Source organism: Camelina sativa, chromosome 9 (genome assembly GCF_030686135.1).
Source record: "Camelina sativa cultivar CO46 ecotype springtype chromosome 9, ASM3068613v1".
In the NCBI taxonomy this organism is placed as follows: Eukaryota; Viridiplantae; Streptophyta; class Magnoliopsida; order Brassicales; family Brassicaceae; genus Camelina; species Camelina sativa.
Genome location: NC_141888.1, coordinates 38754868 through 38765400, shown reverse-complemented (window position 1 = coordinate 38765400; position 10533 = coordinate 38754868). Strand labels below are relative to the sequence as shown.

General features: G+C 35.4%; 2 protein-coding genes across 3 annotated transcripts; both read right to left on the bottom strand.

Annotated features, from left to right (window-relative positions):
- Nucleotides 1-355: 355 nt before the first annotated feature.
- Nucleotides 356-2714, bottom strand: LOC104713775 (protein RER1C). 2 transcript variants are annotated; one of them, XM_010430977.3, is made up of 3 exons: nt 1317-2714; nt 772-952; nt 356-675 (listed from the first exon to the last, which is right to left on the bottom strand). In XM_010430977.3, exons 1-3 carry the CDS (start codon nt 1721-1723, stop codon nt 634-636), a joined length of 630 nt encoding a protein of 209 aa, XP_010429279.1. In that variant the 5' UTR covers nt 1724-2714; the 3' UTR covers nt 356-633. The 2 variants fall into 2 exon arrangements, with proteins under 2 accessions (XP_010429279.1, XP_010429280.1); XM_010430978.2 differs by having other exon boundaries at nt 356-672; nt 1317-1868.
- Nucleotides 2715-2749: 35 nt separating this feature from the next.
- LOC104713774 (putative LRR receptor-like serine/threonine-protein kinase At4g37250) lies at nt 2750-6054 on the bottom strand. Its single transcript, XM_010430976.2, has 2 exons — nt 3995-6054; nt 2750-3806 (listed from the first exon to the last, which is right to left on the bottom strand). Exons 1-2 carry the CDS (start codon nt 5610-5612, stop codon nt 3118-3120), a joined length of 2307 nt encoding a protein of 768 aa, XP_010429278.1. The 5' UTR covers nt 5613-6054; the 3' UTR covers nt 2750-3117.
- Nucleotides 6055-10533: the final 4479 nt, after the last annotated feature.

The window sequence follows — 10533 nt, the reverse complement described above, 5'->3', positions numbered from 1 at the left end:
CTTATAAAAGATCTTAATGTATGATCTTAGCTAGTGGTGCTAATGCTAACTGGTCATAATTTGATACTTACCACCATTTGAAGGAAGCTGTCCAGATCTCAACTCTCAAACATCTGCTGTGAATGATACATATGTACTACTAAGCTAACTGTTTGATTATGTTCGTGAGACTCTGAGTTATGTAGTAGCATTCATATTCATCAAACATCGTATTTTATCATCAACCCGGAAATAAGAACTCACTGACTGTTTTGTCCAAAATAGTCTAAGCATATCTACCAGGACGCATCGCATAATATCGATAGAACTGCACAGAGATTTATCTACGTTTCAACCATGATGATTACAAAAAGTATAAAGTACAAAACATTATTATTCTCGTTGAAAGAGATGTAACAGATAAGATACATTGTTGTTCATCAGGTGAAACCAGTAAAAAATAGTCAGGATGATAAAAAAAAAAAAGCAAAATCTGCCTAGAGACACAGGCTACGAGAGTCTATCTCTCTACTTTCATCCCTAACAAAGATATTTGTAAGCGATCCAAAAGAAAACAAAAGACCGACCTTTTAAAACTGCTACTTTCTCTCTCAAAAGACTTGAAATTGCTGACCTGAACAGTTTTCCATTGATTCATTCACTGCTCTCTGTTGGAGCTGATTTCTTTCCATACTGCTGCAAGAAAAAACACAAACCGAGAACGAAGTTAGAAAACTATAACTACTCAACTTTTGTTCTGTGAATGACAATAATAACAGAAAACACATTTACCTTTTTCCCAAAAGAGAAAGGGACATATCTGTATTTGATCATATGTTGTATCTGTTTCCTCATCGTCAAGAAAAACAACATCACCCAGTAGAAAAGAAGTATTGGCCAGAACACAGGTACATCAAACACCTCGAAGAACGTCATCATAAACCCAATTGTGAATGCCCTTATGATCGATAACCTTCAAGGCCAAAAAACACACAACAACATTACACATCAAACAACAACGTCTACAAATGAATCATCAAACAATCCAAGTGACATCTTTATGCAACCTTCAACAAAACAACAATATCTACAAATGAATCAAATCCATACTTCATCATCCTTCTACAAAATTTGGTTCCAAACCTTACTGCAAACATAGTTTCTCTGCAGAATTGTATCTTACTATATTATTGAAGTTGATCTCCTCAACATCCTCTCATCTCATGTAAATTCTAAAGATTCAAGTCAAAACCTAATCTGCAATCAAACCAATAAGACTACACCCAACTTCTCTACTAAAACCCTAGATCAGATCTAACAATCAAAAGGAAACGAACCAGAATTTGAACTCAGGGAGACGGCGAACGAAAGGTCGATACTCATCGGATCTACGAGTAGGAAGAGTACCACCGGTGGTAAGAGAAGCCTCAGGATCTTCTTGAGGAGATAAGAAAGCAATGATGAGGTTCAAAAGGTAGATTCCGATGGCGTAAGTGATGATGTAGAAGCCTTCCACAAAGTAAACGCGGATAAAGTAGATCAATACGACGCAGAGACATACGATCCATCGATAGAGAACGTGAGGCACAGTTTTGTCGAGGAGATGTTGTTGCCGCTGCGTTACGGCGTGGATCAATCGATTCACTGCGTCGGCTGGTGATGATGACTCGCTCGATTGGAGATTTTCATCAGTGGTGGTTGTCGGTGCCGGAGGGATACCACTAACCGTGGTTGCGGAGTCCATCGGTGTGATTCTCTCTCTCTCTCTAACTGTGTCTGCGCCTCGGAAATTGCGACGGAGGAGACGGAGATTCGTAGATTCGGATTTGGGGATTTTTTTTTGTTTTGTTTTGGGGGTTCACATCAGATCCGGTTTACGAAAGGGTTACGGTTTTTTATTGGTAACTCTGTATCGTATCGGTATCGGTTTGGAATTTACCGATCTCGTTATAACCGATCAAACCGTATCTATTTTTGAATTGGCTGAAAATGAAATCATACCATCAATCTATTTTGTATCATCGATCTACGTATTTTGTATAACCAATCAAACCCTATATATTTTGGATTTAGGCATTTAGCTATAAAATTTAGTAGTTCAGAAATTGAATTCAATAAAATATGGCTCTAATAGGGAAGATACAAAATAGTATCAAAACTATACTCGTCTTGAGTTGACTGTAAAATCTGGTATTAGTTTAAAATTCGGTTCAGTTTTTCAGTTTAAAATTTTTTCGATTCACGAAATTATATCCAAAGTAAAAGATAATAATTTTTATGGTTTAATTATGTGTAGGTTTTGGTTCGAGTTCGAGTTTTTATTTTTTAATCATATACATGTATATACATATTTATAATAAAAAAATACACATTTACATGCTTTCATCACTATTCAAAATCTTTGTACAATCAAATGTTAGTAAAACTAATTTTATGCCAACTAAGAGTGGAGATGTGAACCGAATCAAAACTAAACCGAACCATCAAACCTAAACCAAACTATAATGTATGCAAAACCTGCTTGGTTAAACTTTTGGATATCTTGATCTCTTTATTTAATTAAATAAGCAACAGTTCAATCTAGTTATTCAATTAAATAAATAAGTTAATCAATATTGTTAATTTGATTACTTTTTTTTTTTTAATCTCAATTTCATTGACCAAACTGTCAAACTCACAAACCAAAACAACAACTGATTATGGTCAACTAATTTTATTTGTTTACCATATCTATCACATCTTATGATCATTTTAATTTTTTATACAATAGTTTTGAGTAGAACACAAAACTTACTTTAAAGATTCAAGAATTGGAAACCAATTTCAACACGAACCAAACAAAAATCCAAACTGAATACAAACCAAATCAAATACAAAACCCAACTAGAATAACTTGATTATATATCAACTAGATTTTTACTAAAACCAACCAAATCAACGAACCGAACCTAAAAGTAAACGAAATCATCATCAACCAAAATATACTAAGTTCTAACCACACTTCGTAGTATCCTACAAATCATATATAAAAAATAACCAAGAGGACAATCACAACAAGAAAGAACGACTTACATCATGTGTATATACTTCAGCCTTAGAGAGAGAGACTTACAAAGTTAGTATATGATTGTATATTTATTAATAGTGTCCGTAATGGTACGATGGAGACTTGGCCGACGAGCTAATAGGGAATCTTTCAAACACTACTAAAGCCTCTTTCATGGTCGGTCTCTTTTGTGGAACTTGTGATGCACAACTATAACCCAACTTGAAAAGGCCAAGTAAAAAGTCCTCTTTGCCTTCCAATTCGGAACGGATCGCCACATCAGTCATTATCAACGCCCGATTCCCATCTTCTACCGTCAGTCCATTTCCAAGCCCAACCTCGTCAACGGACACGATTTTACCTGTCAACAACTCAAGAAGAATCACTCCAAACCCAAACACATCCCATTTCGGGTTCGGTTTGAGATTGCGGAGCGACTCGGGCGCGCAATATGGCGATATAGGCCCAACAGAACTAGGACTTGGGCTCGGTGTTGGCCCCATGGATCCGAACTCACGCGAGGATGCTGTCAATCGCTTGCTGCTGAAAATCCGAGATGACCCACTAGCTCGGTTATAGCTAGTATCTCCCGCGAGAAGCCTTTCGAGTCCAAAATCGCCAATCTTAGGCTCCAAATCATGCCCCAAAAGTATATTACTAGGCTTCAAGTTACCATGCACATGTTTCTTCTCGTGGAGGTAAGCAAGCCCACGAGCCAAACCTTTTGCAATCTTGAGCCGAGTCTCCCACGGTAAATGGCACGGAGACGATCCTCCTTTCCCTGTCCAATCACAAACACACATTCAGCAAATATGCACAAGATTGTACAAGTGACAAAAGGTTTGACCAAGCGTTTACTTTTATCAAAATATAGGTCTAACTACCACCAACTAATACGCATGGACTATAATGCTACCATGCTAGCGCCTTTATCATAAATGAGAGAGAAAGAGATGATGGTTGACTCACTGTAACGGGCGTTGACGAGGCTGCCGTTAGGGACAAAATCGTAAATAACCAATTTCTCGTCGGTGCCCCAATAGAAACCACGGAGACGCACCAGATTCGGGTGAACCAGTTTACCTATAGCTCGAATATGCGCCTCAAAGTCTTTAAACCGGCGTTGTTGACTCAAACCGTTCTCACCTAACCGACGAACCGCGAGAACCGTACCATCTTCAAGAACCGTTTTGTACATTATACTCGAACCGGTCGCTCCTAAAATGTAAGCAGAAGCCTTAAGCAAAGTTTCAACTTCAAGCTCTTTCTCTCCTCCATCGATGGTTACTAAAGTGCCTTTCTTGTTATCTCCAACCTCTCCTGACCGTTGATTCTCTTCGTCTTCTTCTTCGGTTTCATCGGTTTCTTGATTCTTACGGAGACATGACCATTTGCCGAATCTACTTGATTGTTCCGGTGATGAAGAAGATGTGGTTGTTGATGATGATGGTGATAACGAAGTTGTGTCTTTAGCTTCATGAGCTTCCAGACTTTGATTGTTGTTGTTCTTTTCCACGGTTTTGTTCTTCTTGTATTTGTAAACGTAGAAGAAGATGAGAGCTAGGATTCCGATTCCGGCGATGTCCCCGACTATGATTCCGATTATAACTCCTGGTCTTAAACCGGTTCGAGGATTTGAGTTTTTGTCCGGTTTGGTTTCTGAATTTGAACCGAATGTTTTCGGTATAGCTGCGAGTGCAGGCGTAGACGTCGGCGGAGAGGCGGAGCCGGAGACGGTGGCTGGAGAGGAAGGAATGGGACACGGGTTTCGGGTCGGAGCTCCGCATAAACCCGGGTTTCCGGAAAATGAATTTGATTTCTGGTTAAGGTAAACCGGAGAATCTGGGATTGAACCGGTTAAATTGTTGAAAGAGAAATCAACGGTGGCGTTTCGGGGGAAACCGTCACCGACGTTGGGAGGAATCTCGCCGGAGATTTGGTTATAAGAGACATTCAGGTACCGGAGATTGCCGCCGGAGAAATCAGGTGGAAGTGAACCGTTGATTAGATTCGAGGAAATGTCAAGAAACTGAACCGATCTCCATCCGCCGCCGGGAAACTCGCCAGAGAAGTAGTTGTTCTTTAAAGAAACCTCCGTTAAGCTTCCGAGAGATGGTAAATTAGCCGGTAGTTTTCCGGTGAAGATGTTATCGGAGAGATTTAACGTCTGGAGGTTGTGTAAATCTCCGATCGAAACAGGGATCTCGCCGGAGATCAAGTTGTTTGATAAATCAAGAAACCGGAGCTTACCGGCGGCGAAAAACTCAACCGGTAATGACCCATTGAGTGAATTGTTGGAAAGGTCGAGACTTTGAAGGTTTTGGAGGAAACCCAGATCGGAAGGAATCGTGCCGACGAGGTTAGAGTTTGGGAGTGATAAAGTCACGACTCTTGAATCGTTATTACACAACACACCTCGCCATGAACAAGGGTTGTCGTGGTCGTAGTTCCATGATTGTAGTAAAGAGAGAGGATCACGAAGAACAGAGTATTTGAAACTCATTAAGAGAACTCCATCAGAGTTTAAACCAGAGGAGACAAGAAACAGAGAAGAGAAGAAGAAGAAGAAGAAGATCGGTGTTTTCATGGCTTCCGATGAAGAAACCGCATCGCTAGAGAGAGAGAGAGAGTCAAGAGGTAGAAGAAGAGAGACTTAAAGAGAGATCAACTTAGAGAGAGTGTGAAGGGGGAAACAGCTCACGCGAGTCAAGACCAACCCTCTCTGTTCCTCCTGCTCTCTCTGCGACATATGCACCAGTTGTTATAAATACTATAATCAATATGCATTTTTTTGTGTGTTTTCTTTCTTTGTGTTGAAGTAATCAATGCATTTTTGCACTTCCAGTTTCCAGGGCTCATTAATCATTGAATATCACAAATTTATTTCTTTAAAATCAGGGTTCTTTTTTTTGTTTTTGGAGTATTATTTTTATAAAAAAAAATCCAAAAAAGAAGAAAATATACCATGATAGTTTAGTTTGGTTATACGTTATACACTTATACTATATTGTCAACGACGTCGATCACTCGAGTTCAAACCCAAATTTTCAAGTCTAATAAAATATCAAAAATATTATAAATAAAGTTCTATAACAAAATAAATAGTTGCATGTTGGGACCAATCTAGTGAAAATGGTCGCCTGAATCAACTTAATATATTTGTGGTCTTTTATGATTCGAAATCTTTAAAATGTTAGCTTTTTAAAAATGTGTGAAATTGTATAAATATTTTCTAAACAGCAAACTCCTTATTTTAGAAAAAAAAAAAAAAACAGAGTCCCCCAAAGCTTAAAAAAAATGGTTGATGGCTTTCATCTTTCACCTAATCTGATTGTCCTCGGGGTCATGCATGAATTTCATTAGGATTTGTATTTGACTATTTGATCTATTTAAATCCAAATTGTTTAGACTAGAATTACATAGAATTAATTAACTATAGTTAATCATAAAATTGATAGTTTATTACTATTACAAGAAAGTAAGTAGAATCTTATAGGTCGTAGGATTTAATAGCTAAAAGACATAACATGATCTGCAGAAACAGCTTGTTTAAAGAATTTAGTGTTTTTTCCTTTTGACTTTACATAGATCCTTCATCTTTGTTTACTGTTTTATGTTTCTTTAGTTCATACAGCTAGTGGATCAAACAAGCAAAATCGAATCTAGTATAGTTTCTTTTAGAGGAAATGGTTTAATATTATCATATGGTTCGAATGTCTCTGCTGTTTTTATCATTATTATCATTTATCAACCTTTAGGTAATGGGGGCTCTTACAAGAATTATCCTTGTGCAAATGGCTTCCATGTGCTGCTTTTATTTGCTTGTTTTGCTATGATTATTATTATTGCTTTCTCTATATCAGTCGTCACGGAGATTCTACATTTCATTTCTTTATGACAAAATCAGTTTTGTCTAAAAATTTTATGACAATAATTTAATTTGTGGAGGGTCCATTTTTTTTGTTGTTCCCCTAATTGGATGATGGGATATGATGATATAATAGTGAAAAACATTCTTTAATTTGTTTAAAATGATAATTTTACCATATACGAAGTGTATTTAGATGGATACCCAATCACGATTAGGTTAACAAACAAACAGAGAAATTTCAAATGCCTTTTTTTGAGTTGTATTTTACATTTGATAGATATTTGATCATTTTATTTAGTCATAAATATTAAATTAAATCTAAACTATATAATTACGATGAACAACTATACAAATGGTTTGACAATGAATAAGTATTCTTAAAATCAGGTACAAATACAATCCACCATGCATGCATGGACAATTTTTACATGACTTTAACTTTTTCTTTTTCTTTTTTGACTAATACATCATTATCAAATATGTTATTTTATTTTTTTTACTGTCATCATGTAATGCAAATGTTATCAAAAAAAAATATCTCTTGTATGCCCCAAATAAACAAAAAGGTATATGTTCATCATTTCACTCGATTGATGTTCTTTTTCATTTATTTGTTTTTGCTTCCTTGTACTCTTATAAGCTTTGAGACTTTTTAGATAACTATTTAGTAAAAAAAAAGGTCGGTGTGTTAGCTTTACCCACTTCTTAATAAACAACTAATTAAGTTGATAAAATTTCAGAAAAGTTGGTGACACGGCCTTTAATTACTACAGTGAATCTATAATAGTAAAAGCCACAGAAACAGCCTGTTAGTTTTCTAATGGGGTCTTTTGCATGAGAAGAATATTGGCATATGTTTTGCCAACAAATTTATATGACTTAGTCATATACTTGAGTTTAAAGTTAAACTATGGACATTAGAAAGTTATATGAAAATGCCTATTTGGGTTAAGTGTCTGGTCAGTGTAAGATAGTAAGACACAATTTTCTTTAACTAGGATTACTTGGGGTAAATTAATAGAATGGTGTAAGAAAATTCACAAAACATAAAATTGATTGACGATCTCTGTTATGTATTCTTTTATTTTTGGGGGAACCAATTTGGAGGAGCTAAAAAATTTGTCTGACGAGATAAATTATGAGATATTTGACCTATTCAAAAATTATATTCACCAAAAACTTGTACTAATTTACTATATTTTCCTTTTTAAAAATAAAATCGACGAAGATGGAGCAAAATAAATAAACCTAAAACGAACGAACACAAGTGAGTGCTCAAATAAAGAAGCGGTTTAAACATAACATCAAGTTTATGTTTCTTCTATTCGGAGAACTGATAATAATTTGATCAAAGATGAAAAAAAAACTACTTTAGGGTTCTAAATAAAGGATGAATTAGTATCTAATAAAGTGAGAAAAATGGTTTCATAAGCTATAAAAATTTAATGAAAATACTACTAAGATTTGGTTTCTCGATAACTCATGTTGTGTGCTAATTATGTTATTTTTGTGCTTTTCAATAAAGAACAAACCAAAAAAAGCCAAGGCGAGTGGAGGTCAAATCAAATGATTCATAATTAAAATAGGGGAAAAATGCCAAAAAAAACCCAATGTTATTTTAATTTGGACGTTTAATACTTAATGGTTTTTGGTTGGAATAAAAATACATGATATATTAATTTAGTGTCAACTAAAACCTTATCTTTTAAAGATTGGTTGAATCGAACATACGACTAAACAGACGTTAACTTCAGTAACGGAATCGCTAAACCGGTTTAAGTATCAAGCCCACGTTTCACAACAGATATATCTAATAGGGTTTCATGACTAAACGAGTATGTCAAAGTAGTCTAGTGGTAAAGGCTTAGTTCTTAGAGCCTCCGAACCTGAGTTCGAATCGTCTTCTCGAAAGCTTTTCGATTTTTTTTTTTTTTTGGAAGAGATTTTGTTTCCCCTCATGTCGGATCTGGAGTTGCTCTGAAAACGACGACGAGATTCATAGGTTGATACGGCAGCTGCCAAATCGATGGATCCGGAACATCCTTCCTAGATTGATGATAACGATGGATGCTGCTATGGTCTGAAGCTTCATACAGAGGCTTTTCTGGCGAATTCAAATAATTCAGCAGCAGATCTGGATAGGGATCGTTAATTGGTGGCTGTGACTTCGACGGATCGTTAATTGATGGCTGCAACTTCGACGGTGCAGCAGACTTTGGTAACCGGTGGTTGTGAATTCAATGATATCGGCACCGGTGGTTGTGAATTCAACGATATCGGCTTTGGAAAAAAAAAAAAAAAAAAACTAAAAAAAGAAGTTTTGGTGGCGGGGGTCAAACCCGGCATTCACATGATGTTAAATGTGCCCTAAACCACTAGACTACTTTAACATATTCGAAATTTTAAGTTAACATATCATATATATAAATTTTCGAAAATGTGTGACTATATATCAGTTCGGTTTAGCGATTCCGTTACTGAAGTTAACGTCTGTTTAGTCTGTATATTCGATTCAACCAATCTTTAAAAGATAAGGTTTTATTTGACACTAAATTAATATATCATGTATTTTTATTCCAACCGAAAACCATTGGGTATTAAACGTCTAAATTAAAATAACATCAGGTTTTTTTGGCATTTTTCCCATTAAAATAGTAAAGTGTTGCTTTAGCTCCATCACTGCTTATTTGCCTCTCTTTATTTTCTTTTTTCCCCATTTGACTTTTATTCACTCCAAAATATTTCCTGTTTTATACTTAGAAAAAACTTCTTCTCTTCTCTAATTGCTTAGATTGGATTTTATAATTATATACACAGAGAATGTAACTTTAGTTAGTATCATTGAGTACATATATGTATATTATTTGGTCAAACTATTACACATATTTTAAACCAAGAAGAAAAAATTGGTGTAAGATAACACTGTTTAATAGTCCAGTTTACTCCATTAGCACTTCTTTAATTTTGTTCAAAAAGGAGCAATTGTTTTAAGTTACTAATTTCACCATTCGATTCGATCTAGTAGCCAGTAGCCTACAATCTTTCTGAATATTCAAAATTGACTTTAGAGTTTAGACAACAATTGTAGTGGTACGTAAATTTGAAGTAAGAAGCAAAGTCTCTGAACGCAAACGTTACGTGTTGCCTATAAACCGGATCGTGTTCCTCTTACTCTCTGGGATGGTATGTAATAAAGTTCACAATTTCTTGTATTACAATTAACCCATCCATTTACAAACTTTATTCATTTCGGATTACTAAAACTCATCAATTGTTCTGATACAATTCCTATTAATTTTTTGTTTTGTTTTTTTTCTGAAAACATGTATATGGACTTGTAGCACCACGTGATTAAGATATGACCACATGTAGCATCGACATAATCAAAATTAAAATACCAATTGGGACATTGGGTCAAGTGATTTAACCCCGTGATTAAAAGTTACGTAAGTCGATTCCACTTGTTGTTGTTGGTCTGTATATCCGACACTCGAATGTCATCAAATATATTTATTATAAAAGTGTAAAACTATACATAGTACCATATAGATATTTTTATAGATAACTGTGGCTATTATTTATTTATCTCACACTAGAAGAAAGTAGTATAATACTTTTTTTACGTTAAGGGATCGTA

Coding starts and splice junctions, on each gene's coding strand:
- LOC104713775 (XM_010430977.3), bottom strand. CDS start 1,723: ATGGACTCCGCAACCACGGTTAGTGGTATCCCTCCGGCACCGACAACC. Junction 953..1,316: donor CTCCCTGAGTTCAAATTCTG/GTTCGTTTCCTT, acceptor TTGGCCTTGAAG/GTTATCGATCATAAGGGCAT. Junction 676..771: donor CTTTCTCTTTTGGGAAAAAG/GTAAATGTGTTT, acceptor TTTTTCTTGCAG/CAGTATGGAAAGAAATCAGC.
- LOC104713774 (XM_010430976.2), bottom strand. CDS start 5,612: ATGAAAACACCGATCTTCTTCTTCTTCTTCTTCTCTTCTCTGTTTCTT. Junction 3,807..3,994: donor CCTCGTCAACGCCCGTTACA/GTGAGTCAACCA, acceptor GTGATTGGACAG/GGAAAGGAGGATCGTCTCCG.